At 54.2% G+C, this 19846-nt stretch overlaps 1 protein-coding gene and 1 long non-coding RNA gene across 4 annotated transcripts in view; one reads left to right on the top strand and one right to left on the bottom strand.

Annotated features, from left to right (window-relative positions):
• Nucleotides 1-15541, top strand: part of LOC106509472 — a 25351-nt gene extending 9810 nt beyond the window's left edge. Inside the window, exon 4 of the long non-coding RNA XR_002341731.1 lies at nt 13286-15541. This is a non-coding gene — a long non-coding RNA (uncharacterized LOC106509472). The remainder of the gene's footprint in view (nt 1-13285) is intronic.
• SNCB (synuclein beta) lies at nt 4751-19846 on the bottom strand. 3 transcript variants are annotated; one of them, XM_005661456.3, is made up of 6 exons: nt 19430-19846; nt 18679-18808; nt 15886-15927; nt 15555-15673; nt 10694-10780; nt 4752-10316 (listed from the first exon to the last, which is right to left on the bottom strand). In XM_005661456.3, the coding sequence occupies exons 2-6, from the start codon at nt 18797-18799 to the stop codon at nt 10284-10286; spliced, it is 402 nt and encodes a 133-aa protein (XP_005661513.1). In that variant the 5' UTR covers nt 18800-18808; nt 19430-19846; the 3' UTR covers nt 4752-10283.

Raw genomic sequence — 19846 nt, 5'->3', positions numbered from 1 at the left:
TGCCCGCCCACCCTCTAGTCTGTGCAAGCTGGGTTCTCCTCCCCCTGGGTGCCTTCCAGCAAGTCTCTCGGAGACTTAATTTACCCGTCTACAGGATGGGACTAACATTTGTCACCTCGTGGTGAGTGGTCTTGGAAGGATGACGGAGCCTGAGGTAGATGTTCAGGGGCTTCCACAGCTGAATCTGAGTTCCCAAGGACGTGAGGACTTGCTGCCCACCCTGCCTCGACGTTTCTTAACAGAGAAATAGTCTCCTCCCCTTTGACTCCCCAGAGGAGGAAAAATAAGTTTGTAATTGCCAAGAGGTGCTAAAACCCCCTCACTTGTATGTGAAACCACCGACTAAAAATGGTAACAACTAACGTTAATATATATCGGGGCAGTGTTTTATGGTAAAGCAGCAAGTCAAGGTAAGAACTAACGTTACTTTAGTTTTGTTTAAGGTTTCATCTAATTTCCATTTCCAGTTACTTATACGCAAGTTAATACTAATGTATTATATCTCCATTTTCAGATGAGAAAACTGAGATATTAATAATAGGTCAATTGTCTGTGCTTACACAGCTCGTTAGTAGTGGGGCTAACTCCTGAAACCTCATACTTCATACTTACTTTCTATCCCTCTCACTTACCTGGTGAACCATAAGTCATCGTGATCATTTAGACAATTTAAAAAATCTAGATAGGGAGTTTCTGTCGTGCGGCAGTGGAAACGAATCCGACTAGGAACCATGAGGTTTCGGGTTCAATCCCTGGCCTCGCTCAGTGGGTTAAGGATCCAGCGTTGCTGTGACTGTGATGTAGGCCAGCAGCTACAGCTCCAATTAGACCCCTAGCTGGGAACCTCCATATGCCGCGAGTGCGGCCCTAAAAAGAAAAAAAAAAAAAATCTAGGTGGCAAATAGGAAAAAAAAAAAAAAATCTATCAGACTGACGTCTTTAGCCAGTTTTCCAGGGAAGCAAAAACTGGAGTACCGAACCCATCTTCAGCACCACGGACAACACCCATGCAAGGGCTGCTTTCTAATATTTCTGGCCCTGCAAATTGCTCTTTCATTGCCCACGGGGGTACTTCGATTCATAGTTTACACAGCCTCTTTACAGTCATCATTTCATTTTAGTTTCCCTACAGTCCTTCAAGGTGGATGGTATTGGCTCAATGATGCAGATGAAGACATCAAGGGTTGAGCAGGTTCACAAGATATGAAAAGTGGCAAGGAGCTACCTGTGATCTAAAAAGCTACTCCCCCCCTGCCCCTGGGGCAGAAGGAGTGTGGTTGGGAGCGGGACTAGGGCATGAGTGAGAAGGCCGTATCAGTTGTCCAGGTGAGAGAAAAATGTTACCTGAACCATTGGGATGGAGAGGGAGGGTCAGATTTGGTACCTATTTAGGGGTAAAGTCAACAAATCTTGGTCATGCGGTGGGATGTGAGAGTGAAAGCAGAGAGGATTCTGCTGCTTCTCTGAGATTCTGCCTTGAGGAGCCAAATGGATGGAGGACAGATGCGGATGAGCCTGGGGAAAGAAGGGAACAGTGACACTGAGACATATGAATCCAAAACAGAGTCTGAAGTGGCCAAGACTGGAGACAGACCAGGGAGCTGGTGATGGAAGTTACAAGAAGGGTGCTAGTGCAAGAGGGGAAAGTATAGACCAAATAGGGTGAGACAAGGGCCCCAGGCCCACCTCGAGGAACCAGCTGGGAAAAGGAATGAGAAGAAGTGACCTGAGAAGCCAGAAGACACCCAGGAGAGTGTGATGTCTCAGAAGCCACCGGGAGAGAACGTTCTAGAAGGAGGTCATGGTCAAGTGCATCAGGAAGACGAGATCTAGCCTGAGAGATGGCCTCTGGACTTGAAAAAAAGACAAGGGAAATTTGATGAAAGCACAGTCAGTGGAGTGGTGGGGTGGGCAGGGATTGATGAGTGAATGGGAGTAAGCAAGTACAGAGGGCAAGGAGATGAGTCTTTTAAAAGTTCAGGCTTGGAGGAAGAAAAGAGATCTGATCATCTCTACAGGGGCATAGGAGGAGACTTGGAGGCATTTAAATCCTGATGGGAGGGGGCCAGTAAAGAGGGAAAGGGAGATGCCAAGAAAGGAGATCAAAATGGATGGGCCCAGATGCTCAGTGTGGAAGGATAGGATGGCATCCAGCACCCTGGGGGCAGCTCACAGACCTTGAAATGAAGATTGAGGGAATGTGGTTTATTTGGGAGGTGCAGGGACACCAGCAGGGGAGTGGGAAGGTGACCCAGGAGGGGAAGGCATCCAATAAGAGGTGGTTATCAAGCCAGCTACCACAGTGGGTGAGTGAGGCTTAATTCTGCAGGCAGTCTTGGGAAATGGGGTAAATGCACATCTCAGAATTCCCCTGGCCGAGGGCACTGGAGCTGGTGTATTTATATCCCAGCACCTGGCAGACATTGGTGAAGAGCTGGCCCATGGGGTTGTGTGTTAATTCCCTGGCATTTCTAGCTCATAATGCATGTTGACAAAACGGGTTCCAGAGCCCAGGGACAGCTCTTTGACGAGGACACAGGTACTGGCTGTAAGGAGCCCTGCTGTTGCGCACAGAAATAAATGGTAATGTCATCTGAAGGGATGGGGTCAGAGCTCTGGTCATGTCTGCTCTGTGGGCACCGTCGGCCTCTTTTCATCTGCGCCCTTTACCACTCTCCAACCACTTTTGTTCATGGGGACTCACTGATAAAAACGTTTAAAAATGAAAAATTCGGAGTTCCCGTTGTGGCGCAGTGGTTAACGAATCCGACTAGGAACCATGAGGTTGCGGGTTCGGTCCCTGCCCTTGCTCAGTGGGTTAACGATCCGGCGTTGCTGTGAGCTGTGGTATAGGTTGCAGACGCGGCTTGGATCCTGTGTTGCTGTGGCTCTGGTGTAGGCCAGTGGCTACAGCTCCAATTCGACCCCTAGCCTGGGAACCTCCATATGCCGTGGGAGCGGCCCAAGAAATAGCAAAAAGACAAAAAATAAAAGAAAAAAGAAAAAAGAAAAATTCCAGACACCAAAACAAAACACCTGCCAAGGCACAGTGGGAGCTCAAAAAAAGGCATGGGGTTAGGCAGTGTGGGTTCAGTTACTCGATTTTGCCAGTTACTAGCTGTGTGGCCTTGACAGAGGTCTCTCTAAGGCTCAGTTTCATCAATTGTTATTCTTACCTCTCAGAGCTCTGAGGAAGACGTAGGGAGGAAAACCAAAAACCAAAAAACCAAGGAGTTCCCGCCATGGCTCATTGGTTAACGAATCTGACTAGCATCCATGAGAAGGCAGTTTTGATCCCTGGCCTTGCTCAGTGGGTTAAGGATCTGGTGTTGCCGTGAGCTGTGGTGTAGGCCACAGATGTGGCTCGGACCCCATGTTGCTGTGGCTGTGGTGTAGGCTGGTGGCTAGAGCTCCAAATCGACCCCCAGCCTGGGAACCTCCATATCCTGCAGGTGTGGCCCTAAAAAGACAAAATAAATAAATAAATGTAAACAAAAAACAAAACCAAAAACTAAGCATTAAGCATAGTGTAGCACTTGCAGTGAATGCCAGGGTATGGCAAGCCCAGCACTGTGTACCCTTGTCTGACCATAGCACTTCCATTTTCCTTGGGGAACCACTTCCCTACTCCAGTCCGTGTGATGGAGTGGGATGGACCCCACTGCCAGCTTTAGGGGTGGCCAGTGACTCAGGCCTGGCCAGTCACTGTGCAGTGATTAGTTCTGGAGGTGGAGGTAGGGCCAGGACCATGGCCAGGGCAACTAGCTCTCCCACTTGCCAGGAGCTCTGGAAACTACTAAATTGGTGTGTGTCTGCCTGGAGCTGCTGAGGGTCATCTTTGTCCCCATGTGGAGCAAGTCTTCCTGGGCCTGGTTTATGGCTCATCTTGGGGTACAGGCTCATTCTGTGACAACCAACATGATCACCCACACTGTGTGAGTGTGTGTGCATGCGTATCTCTGGTTGGTCTGCCTCTGGGAAACCATACACACTCGTACACACCAGAAGATAAACAAGTGCCTGCAGCTCCTTGGCTGGCACCCAGGCCGGGGGTGGAATAAACAATCCCAGTGACTTTCTGAAAAGCAAGCGTCTGTGGCAACAGGCGCCATGGAGACAAGCAGACTGTACCAGAGCAGAGACAGCAGCCACCCCCATGCCACGTTTGTACAAACACACACACACACAAGTGCACACGCGCACACACACGTACATGCATGTACATATGAACACAGATGCATCTCATGCTCTTTCATGTTCAAATCATGTTTCTATCCACTCCATCACCCAGGCACACCACCCTTGGGATCTGGCCCCCATGCCAGCTTCGCTTGAAGCTAAAGTCTTTTGAGAAGGTCTGAGATTTCTAATACAATAGCATCCAGAGTTCCTCACCCCTTGCCTGGACCCTGGTCCTGGTCTAGGCCAAATTTCGGCAACTCATAACCTCTAGGGAGCGCGCATGCATGCGTGCGTGCATGGGTGCGTGTGTGTGTGTGTGTGTGTGTGTGTGTGTGTTAGAGAGAGTAGGGGCACATGGCAGGCAATGCTATCTAAACCCAACTTCTTTCTGGACTCTTTGCTTAAGAGACACACATTCATTCACTCCTTCAAGAAACACTCACCCAGACCCCCCCAAACCCCTGAGGCTTGTACAGACACAGCCCTAGATACAAATACTCAGACACACATCCACCCTCATGCCTGCTGTGTATAACCCAATATCCTCTAGATGATGAGGTGGTGGCGGTTTACCATTTATTGACCATCTAAGTGTTTCACAGTTTTCATTTCATTATACTTAACCCTTAAGAAAATCATCTGAGATTGATCTTATTATGATTCCCATTTCATGGATGAGGAAACAGAAGTTCAGAGAGGTTAAGTAACTTGCCAGGGTCACAGTTAGAAAGTGACAATGCTGGGAGCCAAACTCCTGCCCTTCTTCACTTAGATATGCAGGCAACACTCATGCATGCACAGGCCCGTGCACGCATGCCTGCGCACGTACACACACACACACACACACACACACACACACACACACACTGCCTTAGCATAGGTAACTGATGTCCAATGAGGTCATCTTTCTCACCCTGGCCTCTTCACATGCACCACTCCCAGGCCCTCACAGTGCTGCCCTGGTATTCGTAGGAGCCCCTGGCCTGGGCACCTATGAGGACAGCCTGATGCCCACAGAGTCCCCCTCCCCCGCCCCACATCCCCTCCCTCCAGCATCTGCAGGCCCTGGCCCAGCTGGGGGCGGCCCGGGGATTCGGATGGGTGACTCAGGCTGAATCATGGCCCAGCTGCTTCTCGGCAGCCCTTTCCCCCACTGTGCCCAGAGAGCCTATTTTAAAGGCAGAGATGGGCCAGAGTGGGGTGGGGGCAGGGAGCATGGGCACTTGAGAAGGAGGAATCAGGCACAAGAGGGCCTCTGTGCCCCTCTATTCCCCAGTGATCGGCAGGTGTTCTCAGGGAGCCCCCACCTGTGCCCCTCATTCTGCCAGGAGAGAGGATCCTTCTGCCTGGATGTGGGCAAGGGGCTCTCTCTCTGATCCCAGGGCCCACGTTGGCTTCCCTGTTCTACCTTTTGGCTGTCATAACAACGATGGTAATACCTACAATCCTAATTGATCACTCATGTGTTAACAGTAGTCTACAGTTTTTAAAGCACTCTCGCAACAGTATTGCAGGGAATTCTCTCATTAGTCCTATGAAGTGGAAATTAGCATACTCGCTTTTGAGCGAGGAAACTGAAGCTCAGAGAGGATATGTGAACTATCCAAGGTCGCATAGTTGGTGAAATAATAGAGCCAGGAACCAAGCTTAGGCTTCTTGCTCCAATCTGTGGAAAGTGAGCACTAGGGCCAGGGTTGAGCTGCAGCTGAGCATGGTGGGGACATAGTAAGGGAACGTGGGGCCATGGTTGGGGCATTGGAAGCAGCCTGGGGGAGTGGCAAAGCAGGAGGCATGCGGAGTGTATGGAGGTGAGCCTGGTGGCTTGGTGCGTGACAGGATCATGACAAGATTTTTCTTCTTACTGTTCTGCAATTAGTGGGTCATGGGATTATTTATGCTTTTAAATCTTCTTTGCTGTGTTTCAGGCCAATATTCTAAAAAGTGCAGAGCCATGGAGTTGCTATTGAGGAGACTTGACCCATAGGACCTTTGCTTTCCAAAGCCTTAGTTTCTCATCTGAAAAAATGGATCCAAGTCTCTGGTGGGGCAGGCTGTTGAGAGGCATGAGTGCAGCCATGTGCATCACGCCCTTTAGAAGCTGTGAAAGGCTTCGCAAAGGCTGCTGTTTTCCACATTTTGTTTTATCTTTAAAAACAAAACAAAACAAAACACTTGTGGGTGCTGGGCAGTGGGTTCTGGGAACCTGGGGGCGGTGCCGAGAAGGGGAGTGGGTGACAGCTCTTCTTTACCTCTGCCTGGGCTCGGCCTGGCCTTCCCCCACCCTCAGCCCAGAACTGGTTTCTAGGCAACCGGATGGATGCAGGGATGGTTCCGAGGGGAGAGAGAGCTATAAATAGGGAAGGGAGAAAACAAAAATAAAGTTCCAGAGAAAGCTGTGGAGCTGCATTACTAGGGGTGGATGTGGGGAGACAGGGAGGGAGACGGGCGAATGGTGGGGTGCGGGGACACCTCTGATCCCTTCATCAGGGGAGAGGGCGGGTTTCAGGTTAGCCTGCTGGCGATGGGCCTAAGAGTGCTGACAAGGGGGAGGAGGGGGTCTCTGTGTGCACAGCTGAGCGGGATGGAGATGACGAGAAGTCACTTCTCATTGGAGGACTGGGGGAAGCTCTGAAGAGGGAAGGACTTTGAACAGAGACCAGGTGGAGGAAAGAAGCAGGAGAAGAAAGATAGGTGTGGACCAGGTTGGGGAGGCTGGACCCACGGATCTCAGAGGTTTGGTGGGGCTTGGCCTTGCCAACCACACACCCGGTATCCACGCAGACACAGTGGGCTCTTCCTGGGCTGTGATGCTCACTCTCCCCAGCTCTTCTTTCATTCAGGTGTCAGCTCCAAGCTTGCCTCCTCAGACACATGACCTGACCACTCCACTGAATGTGGGTCACCACCCCTATTGTGTCACATCGCTCTGTTTTATGTTCTTCATAAAATTCAAAATTATCTTGATCCATGTATTTGTTGATCCAGGGACATGAGTTATGTCAGGGCAGTGACCTGCAGGGCTGCTCCCTTGCAGCCCCTTTCTTCTAAGAACAGAGCAGGTGAGCAACACACGCTGTCGAATGACTAAACACACACAACACTCGGGCAACATCCATGTACACATGTGAACACAGATACATCCAAACTCATAGGTAAGTGTGCATAGACAGCTCGCCCCCTCCCCCACCACACACAATCTCACTTGCAGTCTCCATGAAATTCCACAAGCATCTGTTATCTCGACTTTGCTGCCTCCACATTTTCCTATTGTTGGTGGATTTCGTTTGTCTCCCCTCAATGCGCATTCCTTATGGAAAATTCCAAAGGAACTGGGCTTCAGAGTCAGGCTCCAGGCTGAATGTGGCCTGTGCCACTTCCCAGCAGCGTGACCTAGGGCAGGTTAACTTTGCCTCTCTGGTCTCCATCCTCTCATCTGTAAGCTGGGGCTAATAACAAGGAATCCTTGAAGATGGTTTCAAGTAAAATGAATAGAGGCAAGTGTTGGATACCTGGGAAATATTGGGCAATGGGGAAATAGTTCTGTCCCTGTCATGAGGGAGGAGCCCTTGAGCTGTGGGGTCTCACACATGCACTTAGTCAGGACTGCCATCTGACTTGGCATCTTCGGCTGAGGCTTCCGGGCTTGTGCCTGGAATGCATGTAAAGTGAACCCCTGCAGATGAGAACATTGGTCTCAGCAGAAAATCAAACTCAGAAAACCAGGTGCATGGCTCCATACCCGGGAAGGAGGAATAAACCTCTTCACAAGCCAGATGGTGAACCTGGTTTTGGCATCTAAAAATGGGGATCAGGTGCTGGTAGCTGGCAAGGAGGTGGCAAACTCAAATTCTTCAGAGGCCAGGCAGTTCATGAAAATGAGTGAAGTGGATGGGAAATACAATAGGGACGGAAAGCCGCCATCTGGAATCAAACGAAAAAAATGTATCCCTTGTGCTAGCAAATTAAACATCTCTACAGGCCAAATTCAACCTAAGGGCCACAAGTTTGCAATCCCTGCAGACTGTGGATTGTAAATAGTGTCTTAATTCTGCCAAAAGGGATCTGGAGATCCTGGCATCTTCACGTTGAGTCAGAAAGTCGGAGCCCACCCGCTGATTCTCCCTACACACGTCTAGCAAGCAGCGTCCTACTTTCGGAAGTAAAGGCTAGTACATGGCAGGCCAAGGTGACCCTAGTGGACCGGTCTCCACAGCGTTCAAGGCCTTCCCGAACCTGGCACCACCTCCTGCTCCCAACGACTCAGGGAAGGTGGGGGCGTTAAATACGCGGGGGTTGACTTTGTAGGGCAAGCTCCTTCCAGCCCTTGGGGCTGGAGGGGAGACGCAAGGCTTGAATGGCAAAGGAAGTGGGACCTGGCAGAGAAGGGGTGGGGACTGGCTCGGGCCAGGTGGGGTTATTGCGGCAAAGAGCCGGGCTTCCGCATGGGTGGGGGCGGGGCTTCCATGTAAGCCAGGTTAGCCAGAAGCTGTCATAAATGAGGGCATGAGCGCTGCATCGATGGGGGCGGGGCCTCGACGCGGGCGCGCTCTGGGGGCTTCTGTGCCAATCAGAGCAGGGCCTTCGCTTTGATGGAGGCGAGGCCTCTGCGCAGCACCGCGGCATCTCCGCCCCCTACTTCCGAAGACCAAGGCGGTGTTGGGGGCCCTCTAGTGCCAGTCCCGATCCACTCAAGGCTCCAGGCCAACTTCCCAGATTTCTGCAGACCCTTTCTCACCTCAGCAGAGGTCGTTAACTTTCGGGCACCTTTCTGGGAAGGCTGGAGTATCGGTTGCCCGAACACTGCTTTTTTCTGGGGCAACTGTCCCTTTCCCTTCCCCTGAGATGAGCTTTTCTGCAGTGGGGAGGTGTGCGAAGAGGTATTTGCATTAGTGTTCTCCAGGAGAAAGGTTTGCATCTAGCAGCTTCTTCCAGTGCTCGTGCTGCTGTTTTCCAAGAGCTTCTTCGCGGTACCGGTGCCCCTGTGACTGCGCGGGCCGGCCTGCATTTGTCGGCCAGCGTGCGTGCACCCCTACGTGCAGATGCGCGCCTGCCTGGCTCCTACACTTGGGCTGGCGCGCAAGGACCAGCGTAGATGCATACGAGTCCGCGCGGGCGTGGCCATCGATGCGCCTGCGCTGCAAGTACCTTGCGGTGTGAGTCTGTCTGCCCTGCACCTCCACGGCTCCAGGCTTCCCTCCGCCCTGCACCTCCAGCAGGTGACGGTCCAGCAGGTGGCGCCCGAGGCCGCCTTCCCGTCTCTCAGCGAGCAGGGAGTCCCAGCCTCAGCGAGGGGGCCCCTCCAGGTTGTTCCCGGGGAAAGGGTAGGAGATGGCGAAGCTGAGGCCCAAGGTAGTCAGTCTTGCACCTGGGCTGAGTGTGCTGAGCCCCAAAGAGGGGAGTGGGGCAGACTGGGACCTGGAAGTCCATTGGCTGCCCCAACCCGGCGCCCAGCCCAGTCCAGCCCTGCCCGTGCGGCGCCTGCTACAGACAGATTGGCTTTATTCATGGACACGCGGGGGGCGGTCGGGCCCGCCCGCCCAGGACACGCTCACACGAGGGTGGGGGACTCTCCATGCCACAATCACGACACACGAAGCCAGCGCTCACACCGGGCCGGCTGGGGGATGGGGCATGGCACAGACTGGCTCCTGGTTTTGTTTTGTTTTTTTAAAAAAAAGGTTCTTGGGGTCGATGTGAGAGTCGGGGGGGGGGCTCTGGGGCTGCCCCGGCGCCCCTTAAAGAGCCTCTGTCGCGGGGTGGAGGGGAGCCGTCGCTTTCTGATCTTAGTTTAAACACACATAGAACATGCTACATCCGCGCAGACACTGAAGGGGATGGGGCAGGGAGGGGCAACATAGGTGGGGCGAGGCTCCCAGCCGTGGCCGAAGCCCCGGCTCTGTCCACCCCCCAGGCCTGGACGCGGGCGGGTAGGACAGACAGATAGACACTAACACAGGCTCCGAAGGGGGCGCCTCGGAGCGAAGGAAGATCTCATGTTTTGAGGGGAAAGGGTGGAAGGACAGCCCTGGCTCTGGGGGGGGGGGGGAGGAGCAGGGGACAGGGAAGGGGTTGTGCTGCTGGTGAGGGGCCGTCCTGGGCCCTTACGCCTCTGGCTCATACTCCTGATACTCCTCCTGCATCAGGGGGATGGGGGTGGAGTGAAGAAGAGCAAAAGAGGAAGGGGTTGGAGACCAAGTGGCCAGGCCATTGCCCTGAGACCCTTCCCCCTCAAGGAGGAACTGTGCATGCCCCTCCCACGGGGCCGGGAGAAACCGGGCGGTTGGGGACAGCTGGGATGTTTCTGGGCAGGGGTGCCTGGGGCCCAGTACTAGGCTCCATCTGTCCTCCCTCCCTGCTGCCACCTCTGGGGTCTGGGTTCTAGAAAAGGGGGGCTTGAAGCTCCCTGGCCCAATTTTATCCTTTCTGGAACCCCACCCCCACCCCCGCTGGGGAGGGCAGCAATCCTCCAATGCCCAGAGCCCCACCCGGCCCTGGCCCTGCCACCCCTCACCTGGGGCGGTTCCTCATAACTCTCTCCTGGCTCCATCAGGGGCTCGATCAGCGGCTCCTCTGCAGCTTCCTGGGCCACTTCCTCTGGCTGAAGGCAGAGAAGAGACAGGTCCTGTGAGGCCAGCTAGGAATCCCCCCCCCCATTCCTACCCTGGAAAGCTTTTGGCTGATTGAGGGAAGGCTAGGCTTTGTTGGCAGTGTAACCAGAATTTTTAATTCAGTGGTTGATTTGGAGTGCCTTGGAAGTGGAATGGAGGAGTGAAATCCCTCCAGTACCGCTTGAAGCAGGGATGGCAAGGGGGAGGGGGCAGCCACCTGCACTTCCATCATTTGGACGGGATGGGATGGGGAGAGACAGGGCACACTCAGTCACCCACTTCTCCCTCCCCCCATGTATCAGCTCCATGGGGGAGGGGCATGTATGGGGACCCCCAGAGATAGCCCTGGAAGCTCCTCTGGACTGGAGGGAGATGGAGGCTCAGGGACAGGGCTGAGCAGGGGCTCTGAGCCATTCCCCTGCCACTTTCCACCCATCCCTCCCCCAGGGCCCCGTGTGGCCTGGTTTCTTCAGCTGTTGCTATTTTAAGATAAGCTGGAAGCAACAGCTCATGGTGTTGCTTGGATGTGTGAGCTAAGACTCTCCCCTCCCCACCGCATCTGCTGCCCAGACGGGTACAGGCCAGCAGGCACGCAAATAGGGGGCTGCCAGACATGTGGCCAGCTCCCTGTGGGTGAGCACATGTATGTGCACAAACACAGGACTGAGCTGGCCGCACACGTGGGCACAGCCAGTAACCTGGAGTCCATGCACCGTTGCACAAGGCCACGTGTGGGTTGGCACATGCCTGGACCCCTGGGAGAACCTGTAAACAGGGCACACTGCCTCCCCGACTTCCACATGTAACCACTGTCCCTCCCTACTGGCCAGAGGTGAGAATCTTGGGACCCTGGAGGGCTGGAACCTCCACACTCTAGTTGCTCTGCTCCAACCAGGCAGCTCAACGCCTTCACGTTACCTGTGTAGGTGGGCCCTGTGGGCACACGAGTTTACACACCTTGTCTGGTTCATTGCCCCCAGTTACAGATGGCTCCTCAGAAGCCCAGGAGGTGGGGATGTTAGTTTTGCCCAAAGTCACTCAGCAATGACCAGAACCCAGAAAGAAATATAATGTTAAGAATCCCAGCTCTACACATTAAGAACACCCAGCTAATTTGGGGTGATAGGAGTCAGGAAGCAATTAGCTGTGGAGGGGGAGGCAGGGCCAGATGAAGGTGAGGAGAGTCAGGTGCCTGGGTGCAAGTGTTAAGAAGGCACCCACTCTCAGGGCCATGCAAATGAGACCCTGGAATAAGTGCCCCCCTTAAATTCTGTGTCCCAGACACTCCCTTCTCTCACCCTAGTCTTGATCCTGGGAGGGGGTCGGAGGGGGTGTAAGGGGGAAGGGTTTTTTTTGTTTTTGTTTTTTTTTGTTTTTTGGCCATGCACCCATGGCATGCGGAAGCTCCTGGGCCAGGGATCGAATTTGTGCCACAGTAGCAGCCCAAACCAACGGCAGTGACAATGCCAGATCTTTAACCCACTGCACCACCAGCGAACCAAGGGGGAATTCTAAGAGGCTGATGTTCTGTTTCTTGATCTGGGTGCCTATGACTTGGGGAGAGTTGCATTTGTGAAGATTTCTTTTCCTTCCTTCCTTTCCTTCTTTCCTTCTTTCTTCCTTCCCTCCCTCCCTCCCTGCCTGCCTGCTTGCTTGCTTGCTTGCTTTCTTGGCTTTTTAGGGCCGCAATTGAGGCATATGGAGGTTCCCAGGCTAGGGGTCAAATCAGAGCTACAGCAACACCACAGCCACAGCAATGCCAGATCTAACTGCGTCTTTGACCTACACCACAGCTCACAGCAACACTGGATCCTTAACCCACTTGAGCGAGGCTAGGATCAAACCCACAACCTCGTGTTTCCTAGTCAGATTCATTTCCGCTGTGCCAAGACGGGAAGCTCTCTTTTCTTTTCTCTTTTCTTTTCTTTTCTTTTCCTTCCCTTCCCTTTTCTTTTTCTTTCTTTCTTTCTTTCTTTCTTTCTTTCTTTCTTTCTTTCTTTCTTTCTTTCTTTCTTTCTTCCTTCCTTCCTTCCTTCCTTCCTTCTTTCCTTCCCTCCCTCCCTCCCTCCCTCCCTCCCTCCTTTCTTTCTTTCTTTCTTTCTTTCTTTCTTTCTTTCTCTCTTTCTTTCTTTCTTTCTTTCTTTCTTTCTCTTTCTTTCTTTCTTTCTTTCTTTCTTTCTTTCTTTCTTTCTTTCTTTCTTTCTTTCTTTCTTTCTTTCTTTCTTTCTTTCTTTCTTTCTTTCTTTCCTTCCTTCTTTCTTTTTGCTTTTTAGGGCAGCACTTGTGGCATATGGAGGTTCCCAGGCTAGGGGTCGAATCAGAGCTGCAGCTGCTGGCCTGTGCCACAGCCACAGCAACTCGAGATCCGAGCTAAGTCTGTGACCTATACCACAGCTCATGGCAACACCGGATCCTTAATCCACTGGGCAAGGCCAGGGTTTGAATCCACATCCTCATAGATACTAGCTGGATTCGTTTCTGCTGTGCCACCACAGGAACTCCCTGTCTGTGAAATTTCATGGGGCTGCATTGCTTTCTGCGTGAATGCTGTACTTCAAAGAGTTCCCTTAAAAACCATCCCAGCCTGGCCACTCACTGTTTGGCATCAGGTAAGTCACTTCACCTCTGAGCTCAGCTGCCTCGGATGGGAAATGGGAGGGTATCTCTGTGAATATGGGGAGGCTTCCATGACAGCGTATGTAAGCAGCTGGAAGGTGGAGACAGAAACGTGTCCCCCTGCCCCAACTTGCACGGCTTCTCCGTGGGCCCAGGGGCCCCAGAGACCTGGCTTTGGTTTGTAAATCTATGATCTTGAGCTCCCTTGAGAGAGGAGGTTTGAGGTGTCAACCAGTGCTGGTAAGAGGAAGGCGGCTTGAGAGAAATCGTTCTGTGCAAAGGCCCCTCACCAAGAGCCTGGAAGCTGACAGCTCAGGCCCAGACCTGCCCCTTTGCACCCGGGCCCTCAGCACTGGGCTTGGCCTTGTGTTGATACCGGGCAACTCTGGTGACAAGGACCTGAGCTTATCCTCCCAACTACCTTCTCAGGGTGGGGAAGCAGGCAGGAATGGAGATCTTGGGCAAGTCACTTCACCTCTCTGAGCCTCAGTTCCTTCATCTGTAAAGTGGGCTAATTGTGATTCTTCTTTATAGGGACATTATGAAGGTTCAGTGAGTGACTCCCTGTACAGTGTCTAGAACAGTGCCTGCCCGCACAAGAGCTCAATGAACGGGGAGCGATCATTGGAAACATAAGGATAAGAAATGGGGAGTCATACAGCTGGGAAAATGCAGAGACAGGACTTGAACCAGAACTTGTGAGTCAGATCCTAGCCTTTGGACAGGGGAAAGAACCAACAGTTGTGCAAAATGTCTGGAGCTGAAGGTGCTATGAGTCTCTTCCCACAGCCTAACAGATACGCTTGTGCTGAATTCCCGCTCATCTAAACCCCACCTGCAGGAGGCCCCACCCCCATGGTGGCAGAGTCTGCTTGTGCGTGGATGGCAGTGAGCTCAGAGCACCCCACGGGAGGTAAGTCAGTACAAACATAAGATGCACAAAGCAGACTGTCATGGCAGTACACATTCTTGCATACCTGTGGTGATACGAACCCCTGGGGGGCCACACAGACAGCTCATATGATCATGGGCCCACTCTTGTACTGAGCACTCACTGTATGCTACCCAGGCTCTTTACATCAGTGGTTCTCAAAATGTGGTCCCTGAAGCATCCACATCACCTGGGTACCTGTTAGAAATGCAAATTCTCTGGCCCTGCCTTAGACCTGCTGAATCAGACATCCTAGGGGTGGGACCAACAGTCTGTATCCTAACCTGGCCTCCTGGTGATCTAAGACACACTGAAGTTGTTGAGAATCTGATCTATATTATCTCTCATCTACATGAGTTCTCTTTTCTTCCTCTCCCGTCTTAGAGGCAAAGACTCAGGCTCAGAGACATGATGGGACCTGTCCAGGGTCACACAGTCAGGAAGTAGTTGGGATTTAAATCCAGCTCTGGGGGGTTCCAGAGCTCACAGCTCTCACCCCACAGCATGCCCTAATGAAAGCATCTGATTATCCCCATGTATGCATCCCCCAAACAGACCCATGGGGGAACACGTCTACACAAAGGTGTGATACACACTTCACCCCTCCCCATGGCCCACTTCTACTCATGCCTGTCACAGGGCCTTTGCACATGTTGTTCCTGCTGCCTGAAATATACTTCCCACATGGCTTGCCTCCTCCCTTGAGTGTCAGCTCTAGTGTCACCTCCTCAAAGAAGCCCTCCCAAGTAAAGTAGCCCCCTCAACTCCTGACTCTATCCCATCACCCTTGCTGTCTTTCCTTCACAGCACATACGCCTGTCTGAAATCATCTTGCTTATTGGTTAGTTTGTTACTGCATCTCCTCCCCCTACAGTGTCAGCTCCATGAATGCAGGAACCTATTCACTGGGGTAACCTCTGGAACAGTCCCTCTCTGGCATGAATACTTGTTGACTGAAAAGACATAAGTGAACAATCAGTGACACATGCAGATGTGGCCCAAAGTGGTCCAGGTCACACTTACCAACAGGATACATGTATCCAGCCCAATCTAGGTCACAGACACAGGGAGCAGCACGCCTGGACCCAGCTTCACGCAGACTCACTCTGAGCAGAGTCTAGGAGGATCCTGGGGGAGCAGGGAGCCTGGCGGCTGGTTATGGGTGTGCCTGGCATGTGTGTGTGTGTGTGTCTGTGTGTGTCTGTGTGCGTGCTCACCTTCAGATCAGCGGGGAACTCCTCCTTCTTCACCAGGCCTGTGGCTGCCGCAATGTTCCCAGCCCCAGAGAACACGGCTCCTCCCAGATGTGATGCCTGCTCCTTGGTTTTCTCAGCCACTGCATCAGGGAAAAGATTTGGGGGCTAGGATGAAGCAGGTGTAGATATCCCCTTTCCTGTAGAGCCCCAGGGCCAGCCTTCCCAGGGAGCACACCCTCTAAGAAGCCTTGGGGGTGCCCTTGCCCATCCCCTCCCCCATTCTCTGAATCCCAGCCAGATCCCAGGCCAGGGGGATGGGACACAGCTGGGCAGGGCAGGGCTGAGCTGGTACCTGAGGCCACTCCTTGTACCACCCCCTCTCGGGTCTTGCTTCCTGTAGTGACAAAAAGAGCACACTTAAGGGTTTTGAGCTGAGGAAACAGGCTCCAGCAAGCACAGTGGTTACATAGGGGGCAGAGGGATCCAGGCAGCAGTGGGCATCCTGGCCCCATCACTGCCTCCTTGGGCCCCCACATCCCATCAGTGTCCCCCACCCCACTTACATCCTCAGTCTTCCCCACTGTCTGTCCCCCCGACTGATGTAGTACCCACACCCTCAGGTGGCTGTTGCCTGAGTGCCCCATGAAAACACTCTATTTGCCCCAGTTCATTTAATCCTCTGCCCAGGATGTGAGCAGATGGGGTAGGCGTGGGGGTGGAGCTGGGGGCGGGGCAAAAAGGCTCTGTATTTGGAAAGGTGCCTCTGGTGCTCCTGATGCATAACTGCCCACACCCTACCCAAGGACACACACATCTCATCCCTCCCCCCACCCTCCACGCTCCAATTCTTCTAAAGGCTCTCTTCTAACCAGGGTGCAATCTGTCCTTCTGGCCGAAGTGGGGAGTGTCTTAGATGCAGGATGATCTAAGGACGATGTGACTACTGGGACAGACACCCACAGCATTGACTGGGCTTCCCAGGAGGGTAGCAACTGGGAAAGGCAAGGGAGCCTGTCCTCAGGTGGGCAGTGGGGAGTCTCCCATCCTGAGGATTTGGCAACCTAGACAACAGTGGGTGGAGTCAGAAATGGGTGTTTGGGCCAGCTGAGGCTGGTGGGAGGAGGAGAGGTGGGCACAGGAGGACAGGATTCTCAAGGGTAAAGCCCACCAGCCCCGGAGACTGGGTCCCCCCGCCCCCCATACATGCACACATCCATTTGTTCCCCCCACAAATGCTTGTTGGTACCTGCTCTGTGTCAGGCCCCAGGCCAAGGGATCACTGTCAGATGGGGGAGAGAGAAGAGCAGAGATGGTGCCCTGGACCTCAAGTAGTGGGGAGAGGACATCCAGCCTCGATGGGAGGGGTACATGGTTGGGGAGGGGACATTGCCTGGACCTTGACAAATGGGGGGCAGGAGGATACACAGAAAGGAGGCTGCGGAGGGTATTCTGGGCACAGGTGAGACAGAAGGGTGAGCTTTCAGGGCCATCAGGGAGCCCATTGATGGTGGTCTCTGTGCTCGGAGTGAAGGAAACTGAATCAGGACCTTGGGAGGTTTTGAATGTTGCTGCAGGGAGCTGAGGCTTTGATGAGGGGAAACTGGGGGCTATCAGGATTTCCAGGTCAGAGGGAGGAGCTGGAGGTGCCAATCTAAGAGGAAGAGGAGGGGCTGAGAGACCAGGGGTCTTTGGGTGTGAAAGGGCTGAAGGAGGAGGCAGGTGGGAGGCCAGAGTTGGGGTCCAGCAGGTGTGGGCTCAAGTCCTCACCCAGTCTCCATCACCTCTGCCCTAGTTCCAGCCACTCTCATCTGGTGGCTTTGCTACCTTACAGCAGGTCCCCCTGCAATCTATTCTGTCCCCAGAGGCCGGAGGGACCTTTCCATACTGAAATCAGATTGTGCCAGTCCCTGGCTTGCAATCTGTCCTGGCAATGCTGATAATGCTTTGCCCTGGCCTGCAAGAGCCCCTCATGAACTGGCTCTTGCTCACCTTTCTGACCTCATCTTCTACCACTGCCTTCTGCCCTCTGCTCTCTAACCCAGTGTCCTTCAGCCCATTCTAGGGCCTTTGCACAGGGCTTTTCCAACTCGTCCCCCTACCCACCCTCCTGACTAGTCAGGCTCAGCTCAAATGCTACCCTCTGATTACCTGACCAAAGTGGTCCCCCACCCTGGCCACCCGATGTCCCACCCCACCACTGGAATGCTTGACATCACTATCAGGAGAGCTGGCACTACCAGCACACAGTAGGTGGTCAATCAGTATTTTTCAGATGACCGCAATCCCAAATCTGCCATAACATGGGCAAGTTATCCAGCTCTCTAGAGCCTGCATGGGGGATAATTCTACCCACTGCACAAAAGTAAACCCCGAACCAGCACTGAAATTCAGAAATATCAGTTTCTTGCCTCTGTTGATGCAAATGACCCTCCTTCCCCACTTAGAGTGAGATGTTTTAACCCCTTGGCCCTTCTCCTGCTGACAGCTGGCAGCTGCAAGGACTCTGGACCCAGAGGAGAGAGGCCCATGGAGGGATTGCGGGGAGGCAGGGAGACCCAGAGAGCGATTCAGAGGGGGAAGTAGCTGGAAGGAGGGCTAGGAGGGAGCCCCAGTTGCAGAGGAAGGAGGGTGGCAAGGGGAAAGGTGGGACTTTGGAATCTATAAAGCTCAACTCAAACTCCAGTTTCAGGTTTGATCAGCTGTGACCTTGAACAAGAGGGTTAAACCTCAGGGAACCCCAGTCTCCCTGGTCTGGAGATGAGCAGGGAGCACTAAATGAGGTACTGAAGGTTATGGATGTTTTTCTCACGGGACCTGGCAGAGAGTAAGGGCTCAACACCAGGTAACTATTAATAATGGGAAGAGTAAGAAAAAGAAGGCCCTCTGCTTTGACCTCAGCATTGGTCCCTGGCCTTTCAGCTGAACTCCACCTTCACCAACCCTTCCTGCACCCCCAGATCTCTTCACTGACCCAGGCTTCTGTCCCTGGCTATGTCCTTAGTGACCCCTGTGCACCCTGCCCCATCTGCTGACTCATATTCCCCTGCCCGGACCCTGACTCCTGCCCTCTAAGGATGCTGGCTCCACTTTCTCCTGGGACGGCACCCAAACCCCCCAAGACCTTGAAGCCCTGCCCCTCGCCCACCAACGTAGAGGACACCCTCCTTGGTCTTCTCCGCGGCCTCGGTGACCCCTTGCTTGGTTTTCTCCGCAGCGGCCACAACGCCCTCCTTGGCCATGGACAGGCCCTTCATGAACACGTCCATCCTGGCGGCCTGGGGAGGGCGAACACATGGGCACGGGTGCGCTGGCCCCGCATCCTCACCCCAGCCCTTCCGGAGGGACGCAGGTGTCCCCTCCTCTCCCTCCTGAGACCCGGGCGCCTTCCGGGCCGGAGCCCCCTCCCGCCTTCCCCCTCCCGGGTGCGAGGCCACAGGGCCGCGGCGAGTCCTAGCGTCCTTGAAACCGGGGATGCAGGAGGGGCCACCGCCTCGGTTATCCGGGGCCCTGCAACCTGCAGCCCCGCGGAACCGGAGTGCTGGGCTTGGCGCGAAGCCTCAGGTCCTGCCTGTACACACACGACAGAGTCACACGGCCGTGCACACAAACATACTCCATGAACACGCTCACGTGCACCCACAGGACACGCAGACGTTCAAACGCGCACGGACACTCCACTCTGATACACACGGACACACGGGCGCGGACACACGTCCTCACGGCTACCCAGGCAGTTGCGGACACCGGGCAACAGACAGACATACCCCGGGGCGGAGAGTGACACGCACCCACTGGGACGCTCTCTCTGTTCTCCATCCCCTTCCCCATCCCACCCAATCCCTTCTCCATTCCCAACCCCTTCCTCAGCCGGGGCGCCCGGAGCGCGGCCGCCTTACCTGGATGCGGGGCCCCAGCTGGGGATGGAGCGGCGGCTGCGGCTGCTGTTGCGACAGGCGGGCAGGCGGGCGCAGGGGTTCGGCTAGGCCGGGCTGGGGTGAGCTCGGGCCGTTGAGGAATCCGGCCGAATCCTGGCGCTCAGGTTAGTTTGCAGCAGGCGAGGCGCAAGCCCTGAGCCGGGGCGCTGTAGTGCCCGGGCCTTGGGTGCGTCGCCAGCCACCGCTCGCACCTAGCGCCTTGCTCACACGCGCGCTTGGGCTCTGGCTCGGACGCTGCGGCAGCTCTGAGCTCAGCGCCCCCCCCTGGCGGCCGCGCCACCCCCAAGCCTGACTGACAGGGGGCGGGGAGGGTGACATCTCCGCGGAGCCCTCTAGCCTCAAGGGGCGGGCCCGGGACGCGCCGCTGGGGACCCTGGA

This window comes from Sus scrofa, chromosome 2, assembly GCF_000003025.6.
Source record: "Sus scrofa isolate TJ Tabasco breed Duroc chromosome 2, Sscrofa11.1, whole genome shotgun sequence".
Lineage (NCBI taxonomy): Eukaryota > Metazoa > Chordata > Mammalia > Artiodactyla > Suidae > Sus > Sus scrofa.
This window is presented reverse-complemented; position numbering and strand designations above follow the sequence as displayed.